This window comes from Balaenoptera acutorostrata, chromosome 2, assembly GCF_949987535.1.
Source record: "Balaenoptera acutorostrata chromosome 2, mBalAcu1.1, whole genome shotgun sequence".
Taxonomy (NCBI): Eukaryota; Metazoa; Chordata; class Mammalia; order Artiodactyla; family Balaenopteridae; genus Balaenoptera; species Balaenoptera acutorostrata.
The window spans coordinates 35,617,148-35,638,156 of NC_080065.1; the positions used below are offsets into that span (position 1 = coordinate 35,617,148).

The window sequence follows — 21,009 nt, forward strand, 5'->3', positions numbered from 1 at the left end:
GAGGCTTGGAGAGGCTAAGAACCCTCCTTGGGGTCCCACAGTAAGTAACGGAGCTTTTACTAGACCCCGAGTCTCTCTAGCAACAAAGCAACTGCTCTGAACTCTCTCTGATGAGAAACAATTGTGTAAACAACTACATTTTTCAAAACAAAAAAAGCACTACTGTCTTCAGAATACATCTCACTTCTCATAGATCATAAGTGTTCACAGCGCTTTCTGTAAGCTCACCTATCAACTTCACAGCAAGATTAAAAAGAAAGTTTCCAGCCTTCAAAAATACAGTGACAAGCTTGAAAAAAATCTCTATTTTTATCCATGCCACATCCACCCTCTCCTTTTATCATTAGGCTCACAAATGCAGGACTCTGTTTGCAGCATCGGAACTTGAGAGAGCTTTTCTCCAAACTCGAATAGCTTTGAACACCAACTAAACAGCATTACAGAGGAAATCCACCCTTTATTTTGGGACAAATGCCCAGCTTTCTTTTGCATTGGCTTAATTTCTCTTAAGTACTATATGAACATAGGCCTATTTTGAAGATTAGTAACTTAATACACTAAACATTGTTAAAGAAAAAGATGAATGTTGTTACCAAGTGATGAGTTATATAGGTAGTGGGGTAACTAGGCCAGTACAGTTGCACTTGGGTGCTGATGAGATTCAGATCATAGAAAAACCCAGTGCTTTTAATTCTGCGTATCCCCTGGCCCTCCTGGTCAGTTTCAGTGGAGGGGGCCCTCCATCTCCAAGCATGGAGACCTCCCAAGGGAACAAGTACAGCCACTGTGGGCAGGACTGTGGGCTCTCCTGTCATCCTGCCCTCCATCAATATAGTGGTCGTTCTTACAGTGATACACAATTATTCAGGTTTCCAAAGTCTGTTCATTTTAGCACTTACATTGTTTTTCCTTTGCCTTGAGTACCACCAGTTGTGCTCAATACGGCTTTTTAACTTGATGAATAGTAAGAATATGCGCCATGTGAAAAACACTGCTGAACTAACCTGAAGGCCACTACAGGGCAGAAGGGGAGAAAAGAAAATAGAAGGGAATAGAGAGCAGAAAAAAGGAAGAAAGGAAAGAAAGCGAGAGACTAGTGAGAGTCCTTGATTACAGGTGTTCTGTGGGGGAGATGGGGAACCCTACACTCCTCCAGGCTGATGGGCAGGGTGAGTTGGGGTGTACCAGCCAGCTGGTATGTACGATTTAACCATCAACTTTTAAAACACTCTAACTAGCTGAAGCCCTCTGAGGGTCCCAGATGCCCCTCAGTAACCCCTGGATGGCTTTGCAATCCATCAACGAACAGGTTAATGCCTGATATAACAAAAGACTTTCAGGACTCTGGTGCCAGCCACCCAGATGTCAGATATTTGAATAGCATCTTTGCACTTTCCCTAGCTAAGCAAATATTTAAGTTCAACCCTAGGATACTACTTGTTTGCTTAACGAGATCGCTCACTCATTTCCATGTTTTGATATAATCACTAACTTCTAAGATCCTGTCTCAGTGTTACAGCATTTCTTTTGTTTTCAGGAAAATACCTCTGGTTTAGAAACCCTTCTTCTCCCCATCATCCCTTTTACTCCTCCCCCACTGTAATAGTTCTCATAAATGGCAGTATTTCTCAACTGCGGTCGGGGAACAACTTGCATTAGAACCACTTGATGATGTTGTTAACTATTCCAGTTTCTGGGTTTCATCTCAGGCTTCTTGAACTAGAAACTTTGGGGGCATTCCTAAAGCAATTTAAAGTTTGAGAACTTTTGAAAGACTAAGGCCTAATTTTTATGTCATCTTGCTCCTTCTGAATACATATGATGTACACATTGTTGATCAGAGCCACTATTCATGTTGGTCATCTTTCTCTTTAGGACCCATTTAGTGTCACAATGATCATGAAGACATGTAAGAGACATTAGTTTGCATGGTTGTCCTTATATTAAGGCAAAAGTCTGAAAACTTGCAAATCCCAGATCTGATAGAAGAAAACTGCTCTCCAGCACTCTTATTTTTAAAGCATCTCTGGTTATTAGGCACTGAAAATAGACAAAAGAATGAAACAACCTGACTCTCACACCAATTTGGAACAATTCAGTTCCTATACTTCTATCAGGATAGACCAAACTCTCTTGGATGTATTCTATTCATCAGCAGTTTGTTTCTAGTAATAAAATGGCTACCAATCACAATAAAAAATAAAACCACTTCCACCCCCCGGCCATCCCATCCCACAAACTCCTTGCATTCTTAAAAGAGATGGTGAAATGGCCTTTGAATAAGAAACTCCTGCTTATGTGCAAGGGAAGACACCAGCTGAGTTCAAGGGTTTGGGTTACAGGCAGCTGAACTTTTCTGAATAAGAAAATGGAAAGTGTGTTCTCATTTTTCTTCGCCATTGAGAAGGAGGGGTCAAGGAAGTGAGGAAAAGACAGAAGAAGGTGAGTCACAGTGCGGGGGACAGGAAGCTGAGCTGCAAAATGCACAGTTGCTTTTGAAGAACCGTGGTTGCCAGTGTTCCATTTTACAGTTCTAGCCTCAACGCAACGTGAACTCCTGTCTCCACAGACCTTCACTGAAGTCTGTCACTCACGCACACAAATGCCTTCAGTGAGTGGTTTGCAGTGAAACTTAAGGAGAATAGCTGGGTCTTGTTTGGGTGACTGCAGTACAGCACAAGGTCAGGGGGGCAATTGCTAAACCAATCCAAGTTAGAAGCAGGAGCTGAAAGACAGAAATGACCTTGAGAATTCCAGCCACTGGGTATTCATTTATCTTCTGTGGGGACCATTAAATTTGTCCATGAAACATGGGCTAGCATTTGGAATGAACTTTATCCAGATTTTCAGGAGCACACTAGCAGCTTTTTTTAATTTCCTACTTTAGCTTTTCCATTTCAAAATCATGTTGACACATGTAATTAGCCATGTTTTCTTAGTAGTTTAGAATCAGCAAACTCTTTGATCCTCATGCCTTCATAAAGCTCAGCATTTTCTGTGGGTTTTACTCCCAGGCTTCATTGTCCCAAAAGAAAACAGATTTGTGGTGACGGTGTGGAGGGATGGAAAAAAATAAGATTTTTAAAAAGGAACCATAGGTTAGAAGATGAGAATGAAGAAGAAAGCAAGAAAATAGGAGGGAAACAGATGGTTGGGGAGTAGTAGACTCTCATTTTCAAGTTTGAGTGGCACAGGAATGTTTGTGTTCCTCCAAAATTTACATGAAACCTAATCACTAATGTGATGATATTTGGAGGCAGAGTCTTTGGGAGGTAATTACATCGTCATGAGAGTGGAGCCCTCATGAATGGGATTAGTGCTCTTATCAAAGAGACCCCAGAGAGCTTTCTAGCTCCTTCTGCCATGTGAGGACACAGAGAGAAGACAGCCATCTATGAACCAGGAAGCGGGTTCTCACTAGACGATGAATCTGTCGGTGCCTTGATCTTGGGCTTGTCATCCTCCAGAATAGTGAGAAATAAATTTGTGTTGTTGCAGAGCCACCAATCTATGGGATTTTTGTAATAGCAGGCTGCACTGATTAAGATACTACTGCACTTTGTAATAGTTCACCCAAGGTCCATTAGATAATCACTCAGAGTCAGTGGAAAAAGTAGGCGTTCCTAAGTGGTAGACAGAGATCTAGCAGAAGATAGTGATCTGGAAACGTCATCTGGTTGCACTCTACTCAGCCAGAGCACAACTAACTTCTCCTCCTGAGGACTAAGAGCTCAAGCCTTCAGAGAAATCAAAGACAGCCTCTTAGTGAGATTTCCTGCTTGTCAAACTGTTAAGATCAGGTCTAGAAAATTCTCTTTAATTTAGAGTAACATGAATGACTGAAATGTATTTTATAGACTTACCTTATCCTCCTTTCATATAAAACAGCTTTTGAAAAAATGGCTGAGGAGCAAGTCAAGGCTATGTTGTGTGTGTGTGTGTGTGTGTGTGTGTGTAGCTTTACCCACTCTAGATGAACCAGAAGCTAAAGGCTGGAAAGCAAGGAGAAGCCACACTCCAGACCCTCAGTAACTGAGAACACATGATGTATCTCAACTTCTTTAAGGTGACAATTTGGAAGAGAAATAGGAACTACTGTAGGATTTAAAAACAAACCACTAAAGACGGACTCTTTTGGGCATTAATCTAGGCTTCCTTCTCCACCTAATAACAGTTGAACAACTTTCATTCCAGATGAGGGGAACAAATACTCAAACACACTTTGGATCTCTGTGATATTTATCTGCCTTGCCATTTTGCGGGGACAGATTTTTAGCTGCCTGGTCGCAATAATACTGTCACCACACAGGCTGCTTTGGAAAATCAGATGAGCTATCTTATTGCTCTAAGAATTGTAAGAAAATCAAGAAAAGAGAGCAAGGGATGTTATGTGGCAAGAACTTCCCTGTGCCCCTCTTTACCTCAACAGACCTACTGCCACCCCTGGAGAAACACCTGCCCAGTTGCTAGAAGCATATTGGCGGAAAGAGCTGTTGTGGTGTGCAGGAGCGCAGCTGCAGAGAGATGCAGACTTTTGTAACAAATACGAACAGCTGATTCGACAATGCAAGTTCTTACTTTGGGGAAAGAAAAACCTCACATGGGTTTTTGTTCACACTTCTTTTTCTACAACCAGATGTCTCATCTTTGGTTACTTTTTCCTGATGGTATCTATTGCTAGCAGCTGTTCTAGATGTTTTTTTCTACCTTGCTATGCCAGACAAAGTGAAGTATAGTCTTTTTTCTTTAGTGGCAATTTAATGGAAGAGAAATAGGTTTCTTGCCTGTGTATTTACTAGTGTAAATTTACTAGTGTAAACTGTATATAGCAGTTACATTCTCCAGCATGTGGACTTTTTTCTCTCCCTTGTTTCTCATATATTGGAAGAACAAACAATCTAGTGCTCTAGATGTTTCTCTGGGCTTTAGAGCCACGCCACAACTATCATGATTGTGCTCACTCTGAAAGGATAAAACATTTCCAGATATTTTTGTAAAATCAGGTAGCTGGATTTCTGCTCCTGAGGCATACTTTTGCTCTTCTAATAATTGAAGTTATTCTTGTGTTATAAAAGTTAATTCGTTTTGTTTTGAGAATAAAACACATATGCACAAAGAGGTACTCTTGCATATGAACTCATCATATTCAGAAACAGTTGTCATCAGGGGAAAAAAGGAGCCTTCAATGGCAAATCAATATTCTGGAATTCCAATTCTTTAAAAAAAAAGGGTTTTATTTGGCTTGAATTGGAAATTATTTTAGCAGATTATACGAAGCAAGGCATCTCCTGCCCAGTAACTGGACTGAATTATAACACATACATTTGTCCCAATCTTCCTAACTAATGCTTTTCTTTAAAAAAATTTTTATGTGTAAGCACAATTGAAAGTAAATCAGGAAAAGCTTTCAGGTATTTGATTACTTGACTCATATGTATTTTTATTTGACTCTTAGATGTGACTTTCTTTTTTACCCCCTTCCTTCCCCAAGTAAATTGCAATTTCATTTTAATGCTTTTACCTCTATGGGTTGCATGCCTGTTTTTTTTCCAGTTTTATTGAAATATAATTGACATACAGTACTGTATAACTTTAAGTAGTCTACAGAAACATAATAATTTAACTTATATACTGCATGAAAAGATTACCGAAATAGGTTTAATGAACATCCATCATCTGAATATGGCTAAAAATTAAAGAAATAGAAAAAAAGTCTCTCTTGTGTGAGAACTCTTAGGATTTACTCTCTTAACAACTTTGCATGCCTATTTTAAGAATTAAATAATGTTGATCAAATTTTTTATATATTAAATCACCTCATATGCATTTTATACTTTAAGGGTAAGTCAGCCACTGTAAAACAAAATATGCATTTATATTACAAGTGGTCATAGCTTCTTTGATCTAGCGCATGTTACAAATGTTGATGTAATGCCAGTTGGTTGGGCAATATTTCCAAATTTTCCTTTGTAAGTGGCTTAAAAATATACCAACTTCTAGCCTCTTGATCACAGGAAGAGTTATTATTACATCAGGGTAAATCATGGTATGCTGCTCCAAATTGGGTTTACAGAAATTTCTCTTCTCATAGTTAAGAAAACAATAGTCTGTCTTACAGGCCTGGTGAATATCACTGTAAGGAAACTTTTTCCTGTAAATTAAATAATAAGTGTGGTTCATCATGTCAAAATTAATATTAAAAGACTAGCTGGTGCCCAGGCTGTTAAGAAAGAATTTTGGTGGCCCAGCTGAGCGCCCAGCAAGAAACCAGGAACCTCAGTATGCTGAGGGGACTTTTCAGTGGTGACAGTGGCCCTGAAGAGGGGGAATCTGCCTTCCCCAGGGGTCAGTTCAGTGGTCCTTTCCTTTTCCTGGCTCATCTGCCTAGCCAGTATTCGAATCCTCTCGTAGTCCGAGTATAAACTGATTGGCTGTTAAAGGCTTAAAATATGACTGCTCTCAGGGATTTGCAGGTTAGTGGAGGTCAGATGCTATCAACAGTCTGAGTGAAGCCCGCATGGGGTAGCTGGATCTCCCCCCAGCCCCTTCTTGATTGTGTCCTGAAGACTCCTCAGAATAGGAGACTTGGGGAGGGGATAGGGAGCGGTCATCCAAGTGTCCATGACCAGCGAGCACAGTCCAGAGGATACGAAACACAGCTCTCAGTGGGCACTCAAAGTCACATGAGTTTCCTTGCTGCCATCTTGCTGCCTGCCTTGTGAAGGGGTGAGCCTACGGTCCCTGTGGAAATACTGCTGACTCCTGGATTATAACTGAAATATTTAGTTGGTATTACATAACGAGGGAGGGACTTACAGGATGTCCCTCCTCCAATTCCCAAATAAAATAGGAAAAACAAAATAAGGCCAGATAAACATGATCCCAAACTCACTAGGAGCCATGGCACAAGAAAAGGAAAATAACTTCATTAAATGAACTTCAAAAATTAGTGGCTAAGGGAAGAAACAGAAGAGTCTGGTGTCACAGGAGGCAAGTGAAGCTTCCCACTTGTTCCCCAGGCTGAGAAGCAATACGGGGGGCAGACAGTGACCCTAGGAAAACCTGTGGATTCTCCCTAATACACGCCAGGTTGGAGAAGTGGACTCAGAGGTGGTGAACAGCCTGGGGAAGGTCAAGGCAAAACCTATAGCATGAAAGCCCTACATACCACAACAGGATCTTCCCAGAGACAAAGGGGGAACGAGCTGCCATGGTTGGCCTTGTCCTGGTACAGGGCTCTGAACGAGATGTCAGAAAATGGAACAGCATTCAGGTCCCCAGCAAGGACCGCCCTCAAGACCAGCACAGCTAACCTTCATTTTACAAATGAGGGGATTAAAAGCAATACTCAGAACTCAAATCACAGCTCTGAAGGGAAGACAAATTTATCACACTGGATTAGAGTGAGTAGATGTGTTTGTCATCCGTCAGCCTGATCAAAAGAAGTGGTGGGCCCTCCTTATACCTGGAACAGAAAATCTCTGAGAGCTAAGAGGAATATCATCTCAGAAAACACTGGTGATAAAATGATTGACACAGATACATCTTGGCTGTTTTTAAATCTTAAACACAGAGATTTCTTTGGGAATCTAGACAGAAAAGCAAGTCATTTTCAAAGCAATTGCTAAGCTATAAAGAGTATGAATACTAAATTCTGATTAAACGGATTTCGGTGGGAGGACATATCTGAGCAACTAACAAGAATATATTATTCCTATGCTCCAAATAAATAATGTTAAACAAACTGGTCTCTGTTTACATGGAGCTTATAGTGGTATTTATAGTAAAACAAAAAAAATGACGTGTTTTAACCAAAGGACAGAGAAAGGGAGAAGAATGAAATTCTTTGGGTTTCACTTATGCTTGACCTATTATCTCATAATATCCTATGTTTCAAGAGAGGGACCATAGCAAGGAGGGTGGCAAGGGGGGACACAGGCTCTGAAATCAGAGAGACAGGAGGACCAGCCCTGTCTTTGCCTAGTCACATTATGGCCTTGGGCAAGTCACCTAACCTCTCTGAGCTTTAATTTCCTCATTGAATTCCCATTTCATTGGTTTCTTGGGAGGAATAAACAGGGGTAACATGTATCTAATATGTAACAAGTCCTCAATAAATGATAAGCACCCTTAACGGCTAATATATTGGACAGAGATGATAAAAGATGGAACGTAGATCTGGGGAAGAGGTTTAAGGAATTAGATGTGAACCTGGAAAGGAAGGAACCATGTAGAATCCTAAGAAAAAAGTTCTAGAGTTTTGAAAACCTACAGAGTTAATAGGTGAAGCTTCAGTTAATTTGAATACTATTATACACTTTCAAATTCTGGTATTTTTTTTAACCTTTCTAAATGGAGTACTAAATTACTTAGTATGGTTTAGGAAAAATAGCAATGGTAGGATTAGGAGTCAGCAGACCTGACTATTAAGAAATTCTCTGTGTTTAGAAAGTAAATGCGGAGATTAACCAAGATGGCGGAGTAGAAGGACGTGCTCTCACTCCCTCTTGCGAGAGCACCAGAATCACAACTGGCTGCTGGACAATCATTGACAGGAAGACCCTGGACTTCACCAAGGAGGACACCCCACGTCCAAGGACAGAGGAGAAGCCACAGTGAGACGGTAGGAGGGGCGCAATCAGAGTAAAATCAAATCCCATAACTGCTGGGTGGGTGACTCACAGACTGGCGAACACTTATACCACAGAAGTCCACCCACTGGAGTGAAGGTTCTGAGCCCCACCTCAGGCTTCCCAACCTGGGGGTCCGGCAAAGGGAGGAGGAATTCCTAGAGAATCAGACTTTGAAGTCTAGTGGGAATTGATTGCAGGACTGTGACAGGACTGGGGGAAACAGAGACCCCACTCTTGGAGGGCACACACAAAGTAATGTGTGCATCGGGACCCAGGGGAAGGAGCAGTGACCCTGGGGGAGACTGAACCAGACGTACCTGCTGGTGTTGGGGGGTCTCCTGCAGAGGCGAGTGGTGGCTCTGTTTCACCGTGGGGATAAGGACACTGGCAGCAGAGGTCCTGGGAAGTTCTCCTTGGCGTGAGCCCTCCCAGAGTCTGCCATTAACCCCACCAAAGAGCACGGGTAGGCTCCAGTGTTGGGTTGCCTCAGGCAAAACAACCAACAGGGAGGGAACCCAGCCCCACCCATCAACAGTCAAGTGGATTAAGGTTTTACTGGGCTCTGACCGCCACAGCAACAGTCAGCTCTACCCACCACCAGAGCCTCCCATCAAGCCTCTTAGATAGCCTCAACCACCAGAGGGCAGACAACAGAAGCAAGAAAAACTACAATCCTGCAGCCTGTGGACCAAAAACCACAGTTACAGAAAGACAGAGAAGATGAAAAGGCAGAGGGCTATGTACCAGATGAAGGAACAAGAAAAAACCCCAGAAAAACAACTAAATGAAGTGGAGATAGGCAACCTTCCAGAAAAAGAATTCAGAATAATGATAGTGAAGATGATCCAGGACCTCGGAATAAGAATGGAGGCAAAGATTGAGAAGATGCAAGAAATGATTAACAAAGACCTAGAAGAACTAAAGAACAAACAAACAGAGATGACCAATACAATAACTGAAATGAAAACTACACTAGAAGGAATCAATAGCAGAATAACTGAGGCAGAAGAACGGATAAGTGACCTGGAAGACAGAATGGTGGAATTCACTGCTGCGGAACAGACTAAAGAAAAAAGAATAAAAAGAAATGAAGACAGCCTAAGAGACCTCTGGGACAACATTAAACGCAACAACATTCGCATTATAGGGGTCCCAGAAGGAGAAGAGAGAGAGAAAGGACCAGAGAAAATATTTGAAGAGATTATAATCGAAAACTTCCCTAACATGGGAAAGGAAATAGCCACCCAAGTCCAGGAAGCGCAGAGAGTCCCATACAGAATAAACCCAAGGAGAAACACGCCGAGACACATAGTAATCAAAGTGGCAAAAATTAAAGACAAAGAAAAATTATTGAAAGCAGCAAGGGAAAAACGACAAATAACATACAAGGGAACCCCCATAAGGTTAACAGCTGATTTCTCAGCAGAAACTCTGCAAGCCAGAAGGGAGTGGCATGAAATACTTAAAGTGATGAAAGGGAAGAACCTACAACCAAGATTACTCTACCCAGCAAGGATCTCATTTAGATTTGATGGAGAAATCAAAAGCTTTACAGACAAGCAAAAGCTAAGAGAATTCAGCACCACCAAACCAGCTCTACAACAAATGCTAAAGGAACTTCTCTAAGTGGGAAACACAAGAGAAGAAAAGGACCTACAAAAACAAACCCAAAACAATTAAGAAAATGGTCATAGGAACATACATATCGATAATTACCTTAAACGTGAATGGATTAAATGCCCCAACCAAAAGACATAGACTGGCTGAATGGATACAAAAACAAGACCCATATATATGCTGTCTACAAGAGACCCACTTCAGACCTAGGGACACATACAGACTGAAAGTCAGGGGATGGAAAAAGATATTCCATGCAAATGGAAATCAAAAGAAAGCTGGAGTAGCTATACTCATATCAGATAAAATAGACTTTAAAATAAAGAATGTTACAAGAGACAAGGAAGGACACTACATAATGATCCAGGGATCAATCCAAGAAGAAGATATAACAATTATAAATATATATGCACCCAACATAGGAGCACCTCAATACATAAGGCAACTGCTAACAGATATAAAAGAGGAAATCGACAGTAACACAATAATAGTGGGGGACTTTAACACCTCACTTACACCAATGGACAGATCATCCAAAATGAAAATAAATAAGGAAACAGAAGCTTTAAATGACACAATAGACCAGATAGATTTAATTGATATATATAGGACATTCCATCCAAAAACGGCAGATTACACGTTCTTCTCAAGTGCACACGGAACATTCTCCAGGATAGATCACATCTTGGGTCACAAATCAAGCCTCAGTAAATTTAAGAAAATTGAAATCATATCAAGCATCTTTTCTGACCACAACGCTATGAGATTAGAAATGAATTACAGGGAAAAAAACGTAAAAAAGACAAACACATGGAGGCTAAACAATACGTTACTAAATAACCAAGAGATCACTGAAGAAATCAAACAGGAAATAAAAAAATACCTAGAGACAAATGACAATGAAAACACGACGACCCAAAACCTATGGGATGCAGCAAAAGCGGTTCTAAGAGGGAAGTTTATAGCTATACAGGCCTACCTAAAGAAACAAGAAAAATCTCAAGTAAACAATCTAACTTTACACCTAAAGAAACTAGAGAAAGAAGAACAAACAAAACCCAAAGTTAGCAGAAGGAAAGAAATCATAAAGATCAGAGCAGAAATAAATGAAATAGAAACAAAGAAAACAATAGCAAAGATCAATAAAACTAAAAGTTGGTTCTTTGAGAAGATAAACAAAATTGATAAGCCATTAGCCAGACTCATCAAGAAAAAGAGGGAGAGGACTCAAATCAATAAAATCAGAAATGAAAAAGGAGAAGTTACAACAGACACCGCAGAAATACAAAACATCCTAAGAGACTACTACAAGCAACTTTATGCCAATAAAATGGACAACCTGGAAGAAATGGACAAATTCTTAGAAAGGTATAACCTTCCAAGACTGAATCAGGAAGAAACAGAAAATATCAACAGACCAATCACAAGTAATGAAATTGAAACTGTGATTAAAAATCTTCCAACAAACAAAAGTCCAGGACCAGATGGCTTCACAGGTGAATTCTATCAAACATTTAGAGAAGAGCTAACACCCATCCTTCTCAAACTCTTCCAAAAAATTGCAGAGGAAGGAACTCTCCCAAACTCATTCTATGAGGCCACCATCACCCTGATACCAAAATCAGACAAAGACACTACAAAAAAAGAAAATCACAGACCAATATCACTGATGAATATAGATGCAAAAATCCTCAACAAAATACTAGCAAACAGAATCCAACAACACATTAAAAGGATCATACACCACGATCAAGTGGGATTTATCCCAGGGATGCAAGGATTCTTCAATATACGCAAATCAATCAATGTGATACACCATATTAACAAATTGAAGAATAAAAACCATATGATCATCTCAATAGATGCAGAAAAAGCTTTTGACAAAATTCAACACCCATTTCTGATAAAAACTCTCCAGAAAGTGGGCATAGAGGGAACCTACCTCAACATAATAAAGGCCATATATGACAAACCCACAGCAAACATCATTCTCAATGGTGAAAAACTGAAAGCATTTCCTCTAAGATCAGGAACGAGACAAGGATGTCCACTCTCACCACTATTATTCAACATAGTTCTGGAAGTCCTAGCCACGGCAATCAGAGAAGAAAAAGAAATAAAAGGAATACAAATTGGAAAAGAAGAAGTAAAACTGTCACTGTTTGCGGATGACATGATACTATACATAGAGAATCCTAAAACTGCCACCAGAAAACTGCCAGAGCTAATTAATGAATATGGTAAAGTTGCAGGTTACAAAATCAATGCACAGAAATCTCTTGCATTCCTATACACTAATGATGAAAAATCTGAAAGAGAAATTATGGAAACACTCCCATTTACCATTGCAACAAAAAGAATAAAATACCTAGGAATAAACCTACCTAGGGAGACAAAAGACCTGTATGCAGAAAACTATAAGACACTGATGAAAGAAATTAAAGATGATACCAACAGATGGAGAGATATACCATGTTCTTGGATTGGAAGAATCAACATTGTGAAAATGAGTATACTACCCAAAGCAATCTACAGATTCAATGCAATCCCTATCAAATTACCAATGGCATTTTTTACGGAGCTAGAGCAAATCATCTTAAAATTTGTATGGAGACACAAAAGACCCCGAATAGCCAAAGCAGTCTTGAGGCAAAAAAATGGAGCTGGAGGAATCAGACTCCCTGACTTCAGACTATACTACAAAGCTACAGTAATCAAGACAATATGGTACTGGCACAAAAACAGAAACATAGATCAATGGAACAAGATAGAAAGCCCAGAGATTAACCCACGCACCTATGGTCAACTAATCTATGACAAAGGAGGCAAAGATATACAATGGAGAAAAGACAGTCTCTTCAATAAGTGGTGCTGGGAAAACTGGACAGCCACATGTAAAAGAATGAAATTAGAATACTCCCTAACACCATACACAAAAATAAACTCAAAATGGATTAGAGACCTAAATATAAGACTGGACACTATAAAACTCTTAGAGGAAAACATAGGAAGAACACTCTTTGACATAAATCACAGCAAGATCTTTTTCGATCCACCTCCTAGAGTAATGGAAATAAAAACAAAAATAAACAAGTGGGACCTAATGAAACTTCAAAGCTTTTGCACAGCAAAGGAAACCATAAACAAGACAAAAAGACAACCCTCAGAATGGGAGAAAATTTTTGCAAATGAATCAACGGACAAAGGATTAATCTCCAAAATATATAAACAGCTCATTCAGCTCAATATCAAAGAAACAAACACCCCAATCCAAAAATGGGCAGAAGACCTAAATAGACATTTCTCCAAAGAAGACATACAGACGGCCACGAAGCACATGAAAAGATGCTCAACATCACTAATTATTAGAGAAATGCAAATCAAAACTACAATGAGGTATCACCTCACTCCTGTTAGAATGGGCATCATCAGAAAATCTACAAACAACAAATGCTGGAGAGGGTGTGGAGAAAAGGGAACCCTCTTGCACTGTTGGTGGGAATGTAAATTGATACAGCCACTATGGAGAACAATATGGAGGTTCCTTAAAAAACTAAAAATAGAATTACCATATGACCCAGCAATCCCACTACTGGGCATATACCCAGAGAAAACCGTAATTCAAAAAGACACGTGCACCCGAATGTTCATTGCAGCACTATTTACAATAGCCAGGTCATGGAAGCAACCTAAATGCCCATCAACAGACGAATGGATAAAGAAGTTGTGGTACATATATACGATGGAATATTATTCAGCCATAAAAAGGAATGAAATTGAGTCATTTGTTGAGAAGTGGATGGATCTAGAGACTGTCATACAGAGTGAAGTAAGTCAGAAAGAGAAAAACAAATATCGTATGTTAATGCATGTATGTGGAACGTAGAAAAATGGTACAGATGAGCCAGTTTGCAGGGCAGAAGTTGAGACACAGATGTAGAGAATGGACATATGGACACCAAGGGGGGAAAACTGCGATGAGGTGGGGATGGTGATGTGCTGAATTGGGCGATTGGGATTGACATGTATACACTGATGTGTATAAAACTGATGCCTAATAAGAACCTGCAGTATAAAAAAACAAACAAAACAACTAATACTAAACTTTCATTGGGTTATTTGTATGGAAATATGTTAATATAAATGTTTCAGACATTACATGAAATTTCTAAAAATCTTATATTTGTATTTGTATGGAAATACGTATGGAAATATGTTAATATAAATGTTTCAGACATTACATGAAATTTCTAAAAATCTTATATTTGTATTTGTATGGAAATACGTATGGAAATATGTTAATATAAATGTTTCAGACATTACATGAAATTTCTAAAAATCTTATATTTGTATTTGTATGGAAATATGTATGGAAATATGTTAATATAAATGTTTCAGACATTACATGAAATTTCTAAAAATCTTATATTTGTATTTGTATGGAAATATGTATGGAAATATGTTAATATAAATGTTTCAGACATTACATGAAATTTCTAAAAATCTTATATTTGTATTTGTATGGAAATATGTATGGAAATATGTTAATATAAATGTTTCAGACATTACATGAAATTTCTAAAAATCTTATATTTGTATTTGTATGGAAATATGTATGGAAATATGTTAATATAAATGTTTCAGACATTACAGGAAACGTCTAAAAATCTTATATGTTCTGGTATAATGTTATAAGTAATAATCCTAGTTATTACTTTAAAATGTATATCTCAGAAATAACTAATTTTCTTGTCAACTGCATTATTATGAACTTTCATCAAATCTTTAACCATGGTCATTTTTAAGTCTTTTGTCATTTACAGACAGTTCTGGGTGTACTCTGATGATTTTGCAAATATGTTCCTATAAAAGAGTTTCATCTTCAAGAAATTCATGGAAAAGACTCTGACAAGTACAGGTTTCTGGTAACTGACTGTACTGCTGAACTGAATGAATAAGCATTTTCAGAACTCTAATGAAAAACTGATGAACTCATAAAAGTGCTAACAAAAGATCAAGATGAAAAAAAAAGAAATTAATTACATGGGACTGAGTGAACTGATGAGGATGAGTATAATTTCTGTGACTTTCTGTCTGAATTAAAAAAAAAAAAATCCCAAAAAAAAAAAACAAAAAAAAAAAAAAAAGAAAGTAAATGCTCATTTTGTGACACGTGTAAAGGTTATTTTCTGTAGCATTGTTTGGAAGAGCAAAAGTTTGGAAACACTACAAATTGTTAAATCAATTAGGTGAGTCATCCATTTACCTGAATATCATGCAGCTCTAAAGAATATTCAATAACCTCTTATTAAAATGTGGAAAGATAGACAGGAATTTTATTTTTATTTTTAAAAAACAAGGATCAAAGCATTGCATATAGTATTTTACTTATTGAGTAAAAAGCAAGGAGATTAATATCTATATTTATATTTGCTTGTGTAAACACAAAGAAACTTTGGACAGATACTCAAATTAAGAAGAGTGGTTTCTGTGGAGCAGAGGCTGAGAAGACCCAGGAAATGGTGGAGATGGACTAAAGTACTTTTCACTCTATATCATTTTTGAGCCAGATGTAAATTTCTATTTAAAAAATAAGTTAAAAATTTAAATGCTTTAAAAAAATATGTGAATGCTGTAAAGGGGTGTTACTCAGAATTTAAAGTTATGAATCAGATTGCTTTATCCTGACACCCACCTGATGTCAGTTCAAATTAAGAAGATTGAGTTTTGCTTTGTGGAAGAGGTGGATGAAGAGGCAACAGGGTCCACTTGGAAGCATAATGTATATCGAGAGATCAGAGGGTGGAGGTAGGGTACATTGATGAGAGGATTTAGAATCTAAACTGTGTCATGGGGCACATGAGCAGTGGGGAGGCATGTCAGGATGGGGACAGGGTTGCAAGGAGGAGGAGAAAGAGGGCAAGGGTCAATGTGGCTTCCTAAGCAATTTTGCCTGGGTCTCTTGGAGCTATATTGCACTGAAAATCAGCTCAAGGCTGACCTTGCCAGGACTGCAGAGCCAAAAGAGGACTTCACTGGCATTTCAATAGCACAACAGCAGCCATCCGGGTACTACCACTCAAACCAGGTAGTGGAGTGTAAATAAAGGTGGAAGACGTGGAAGAAAACTCTCAAGGATTTCCGCTTCACATCAAGACAGTTTCCTTGGCATGAACTCAGAGCCATAAAATGGAGGTTATGATAGTTAATTTTTTACCTGAGGCACAGAAGAACTAAGACAGGGAATTAAGAAAGGGTTTTCTTAGAAGGTTTCAGAAAAACAACATTTCTGAGTTATGGCCCAGTATTAAAACGAGAAGGTGACATATGAGGACACAATAAGTGTAATAGGCTAACTCTTTCTAGAAGACAGGTGATCACGGGGTCATTCCAAACTTGCTTTCTATGAGAGCGATTAATGGGGGATTTGATTCCTAACATGTTGGTTGACACCGAGAATATTGGTCTCAGGAAGATGACATATTGTGAGATGCTTCTACAGAGCCAAAATAAAAATGAACTACCTTTATACCCAGAACTGCTTTAATTAGATCACACTTTCGTAAGTAAAAAATATATATAGTTGTGGTGTGGTCACTCGTAAGTATCCTTTTTCCTTTCTCACAGTAAACAACGGTTGTACATTATTTCCCTAAAATATTAATCATTTCAAGCATAAGTGAGCTTCTTTCATCCCTATGAGGGTTACAAATCTTTACCAAGTCATTCAGGATCAACTTTTAGCATGTGCCTTAGCATGGTGGTAACATCTCTGGTAGAAAATTAAACTATTTACCCAGGAGGAAAATAATGTATCCCTTTGTCTGGCTTATTATCTTAGTTACGTACTACTTTATGAATCAGAAACGTTCAGAAAACTTTATGCTGATGGAGCAATAGAAAACAGCTAGAATATAAAACAGTAAGTGCCATTTCACAAGAGTCCTGTGCATCTCTTATTTGAATATTGGGCTTAGGAGACATATGAGAAATTTGTGGACATTTAAAATCATTTGGAAAAAGGTTTCTCAACCTCTGTGCCATTGACATTTTGGACTGGATAATTCTTTGTTGGGTGGGGCTGTTCTGTGCATTGTAGGATGTTTAGCAGCGTCTCTGGCCTCTACCCGCTAGACGCCAGTAGCACCCTCCAGCCGTGACAGTCAAATGTCCCCTGGGCATCCACCACTGACATAGAGGTTTGCCCACCTTCTAGCTCCTTTGTGGTAGTAGAGGGAACACACCTCAGTCTCATTCAACAGAAATGAAACCCAACAAAGGAAGTAAAAGAAATCGTTATCATTAAGCAAAACCACTTGGCAATCAAATGGATGTATTTCTCCCCACGCCCCCAAATCAGCCCCCCAAGGCACTTCCTCACAGAATGCCGACCTAAAGCTAAGGATTTCAACCTTCTCAGACGTCCCACACCAGAGGAAAAGAAAATGCCTAACAAAAGTCGTCATACACACAGGAGTACCAGTGATGGCATGGTTTCCTTGTTACAAATTTTTCCCCCGGAAGCTAGAACACCCTCTGCTGGGAAAATAACATGTGCAATAGCAAATGAGAAAAGAACTCACTGTTTCCAGAAGCGGCTTTCCGGAATTTCGTGAGGTCAACGTGCGGCGGTCTGCTGGGTTTTTGTGGAGGGGGGCCCAGGGTAAACAAGGGGGGCAGGGGTTTCCGCTTGGGGGCGGCTGAATTCTGGTCCTCCTTTTCCTTTTCTTGACTTTGGCCCCAGGGCCCTGCCACTGTCCGCTTCGAAGGTGTCTTCAGGAGCTTGGCAGGAGGAGCCCCAGCGGCCGGCTCTTCCGGATTCATTTTGCTCAGCAAGACGTGCCTAGCAGCGTCTACCTTCCTATCTTCTCTTTTTTCTTCAGCATTTTTGGAGAGGCCTGGGGCCCCTCTGCTTGCAGCAGGTTTCAGAACGACTCCAGGAAAAGGAAGACTTGACGTCTCGCCTCCATGCTCTCTGTTCTCTAGGTCGTCCCTGGCTGGTTTCAAAGGGCCGGCTTTGGCCTTGGCTCCCAGGGGGGCCGGGGGGCCTCTCTGTTGAGCCCCAGTCTTGGTGGGGCTTTCGTCTTCCTGGGGGTCATCTGCATTCAGGGATGGCTTCTGGCCAAAGACGGGTTTGGGGAAGAGGGGCTTGGGGTCCTGATCTTGTGAGGCTGACATAAACTTGCCTTTAGCCGCAGCCAGCTTTGGGAAGACTTGCTTCGGTTCATTTTCCTGGGCTGGATGATTGGACCCCGGCTTGGGGCCTGGTGGCTTAAAGTCATGGTCTTGGTTTACACTGTGAAGTGAAGGCTTATTCCCAGGAGGCCGGGGAGCCGGAGGTTTGGAATCTTCTTTGTGCAAGTCGATGGGCTTGGGGCCTACAGGTTTCAGAAATCCCGGTTTCACCTCGGGGTCTCTGGTGGCCGAGTTGGCCTGCGGTCCAAACCTGGGACTCGCTCCAGTCGGCTTTAGAAATGGAGGTTTGGGCTCCTTGTCAGGCTTTTCCTCAGAAGAAGGTTTTACCCCCAGAGGGGGCTTTGGGGACCCAAACTTGGGCACACTGCTCGGTCCTGCAGGAGGGCTGGCATTTCCTTGGTTGTTGAATAAGTTCTTTTTGGCCTGTACTCCTGAAGGGGCGTTTTGGCCCAGGACCTTGAAGGGCCTGCTGCTGACCGAGACCTGGTCCATGGGGTTGCCCCCTGTGTTAAACTTCGCCATGAGGGACTTCACATCTGCTTTCCCATCCTGCAAGCACAGGGAACAAAAACTCACTGAGAGCCCAAAGTCTCATTTGCACAACTTAAAGTACTACACTTTAAAGGGTTTCCTGGTTTGAGGCCTGCAGCGTCGCTGATTGGTTCGTGAGATGTTGTAACATTTATCTTCCTCTATGGCAAAATAAGTTGTGAGAATTTCTTGAAGGGGAAGGGCTATGATACTTAGACTTTTTTTTTTTTTGGTTGTCTTAGACTGAGTTGCTTTTTTTTGTTGTTGTTAAGTCACAGCTTATCTTTTCCCCTTTTCTCTCACTGGTTCTCGATAACTCTCTTGTTGGATTTACTCTGAACTTGGTATTTATGTGTTTTGTTGAACTTGAAAAAATATGAAAGTGACTAACAAATGACCTCTTCCATATTTTATAGCTGAGTCTCTTAAATAGAAACTGCATTTAAAAAATGAAAGCACGCTCTTCTGTAAATCTGGGTTGCATGCTTTACACAGCATAGCCACGTTTGACATTTCTGTGTTTGCAAGCTTGTCCTTGTTCCCACCTATACTTAAGGTCCGTCTGTTTGCTAACAGGGAGATGTGGCAGAAAAACCCACTCACTTTTATACATAAGCCATAAAATGAGTTTTTCTACTTATTGATACATATTTAGTGTAAATGATTCAACTGGAACCAGACTAGCAGGCAGACTGCGCTCATTATCAAGGGGCATAGTCTGGAGCACACAGGGCAGGTGACGAGGAAAGAGCAGGGACAGGCTGGAAAATCTCATTTCCAGATGCTGGTTTCTGCAGTCTCTGTTCCCCTGGTCTAGAATTAGGGTATTACCTAGTAAAGAGGGCGGGCAGTCACCTTTCTCTGTGACTATAATCCCGTGTAACCTGGAAGAATTCATGGTGGGTTTGCTTTTTCTCTCAAAAGCCAGGAGTTGAACTTTTCTAGTTCTCTTAGGAATATTTGAAAATCTGAGGCTTAGAAAACAAAAAATCACAGGTAGCCACGACAGTTTCCATTTTTTTGCTTTAAAATTCACCTAGAAAACGTTTTCTTACTTTCTATCCTCACCTGTCACTGCCGAGCGTATTTCTTCTCTCAAGGCCCCACTCAGATACCACAAAACCAAATCCTGTCCGGTTGGGAAGAATTGCTCCCTCCTCTTAACTCATGTAGCACAGCAGGCCCTGCTACATGCCCCTGTGTTACTTCCTTTCCTGATAATAAGAACCACCGTTTAGTGTGTAAACACATGCGCTTGATTCTGAACCAGGCAAGTTATCTATGTCACCTCATCTCATTCTTTTGGATGATGGCATTATTTAACTCCATGTCACAGGAAAGAGGATTGAGGTTGAAACTGCAGGAGGATGTCATGTAAGAGCATGGGAACTTGGTTGGAATCCTAGTGATTAGCAGGGCCTCAGTTGCACAATCTGTACAATGGGGATAAGAGAGCATATCTGCCAGAATTGTCATGTGTGTTAGAGATAGAATTTGTAAAGTGCCTGCCTGGCCCTCAGCCTGGGCTCAATGTAAGGAAATTATTATTATTAGAAACATTAAGTAGCATATTCAAGGGCTCACAGCCAGGAACTGTGAGGACAGGGATGCAGACTCAGGTCTGTCTCGGGCTCCAAAGTCCAGAAACTGTCTCATTCCCCTTTGTATAGAACCCTCGGGATTCTAATATATTTGGGAAATTGTTCAGGTTGGCACTGAGATGAATACTGTGAATGGTGATTTTAAAAGAAATGGTCCCTTCAGCAAGAGTTTCTCTCCGTAGCAAACTATAGTCTTTCAGGACTGGGGTAAGGAACCTAGGCAGGAGGCGAAAATGAGGTGAAAGGAGCAATTTCCAGCTTGGTTTTGCTCCTTTAATTTACTACCCTGTATCCAAGTTGCTGAAAATATCTTATTTTCTACCTTGCCTCCCTTGACCATTTTTTTAAATCCCCATGATTTTCTCAAATCCTCAAGTAATCCCCGGAGGTAATAGGCAGGAAGGCAGCAGAACCAGGGAGAGTTTGGGTGC

The 21,009-nt window shown here is 40.2% G+C and overlaps 1 protein-coding gene across 3 annotated transcripts in view; it reads right to left on the reverse strand.

The window, feature by feature from the left end:
- Positions 1-21,009, reverse strand: part of FYB1 (FYN binding protein 1) — a 170,837-nt gene that overhangs the window by 82,314 nt on the left and 67,514 nt on the right. For all 3 annotated transcript variants that reach the window (XM_057539905.1, XM_057539904.1, XM_057539903.1), the window contains one exon: positions 17,834-18,995. In XM_057539905.1, coding sequence (XP_057395888.1) covers positions 17,834-18,968 — 1,135 coding nt within the window. In that variant the 5' untranslated portion in view covers positions 18,969-18,995. The remainder of the gene's footprint in view (positions 1-17,833; positions 18,996-21,009) is intronic.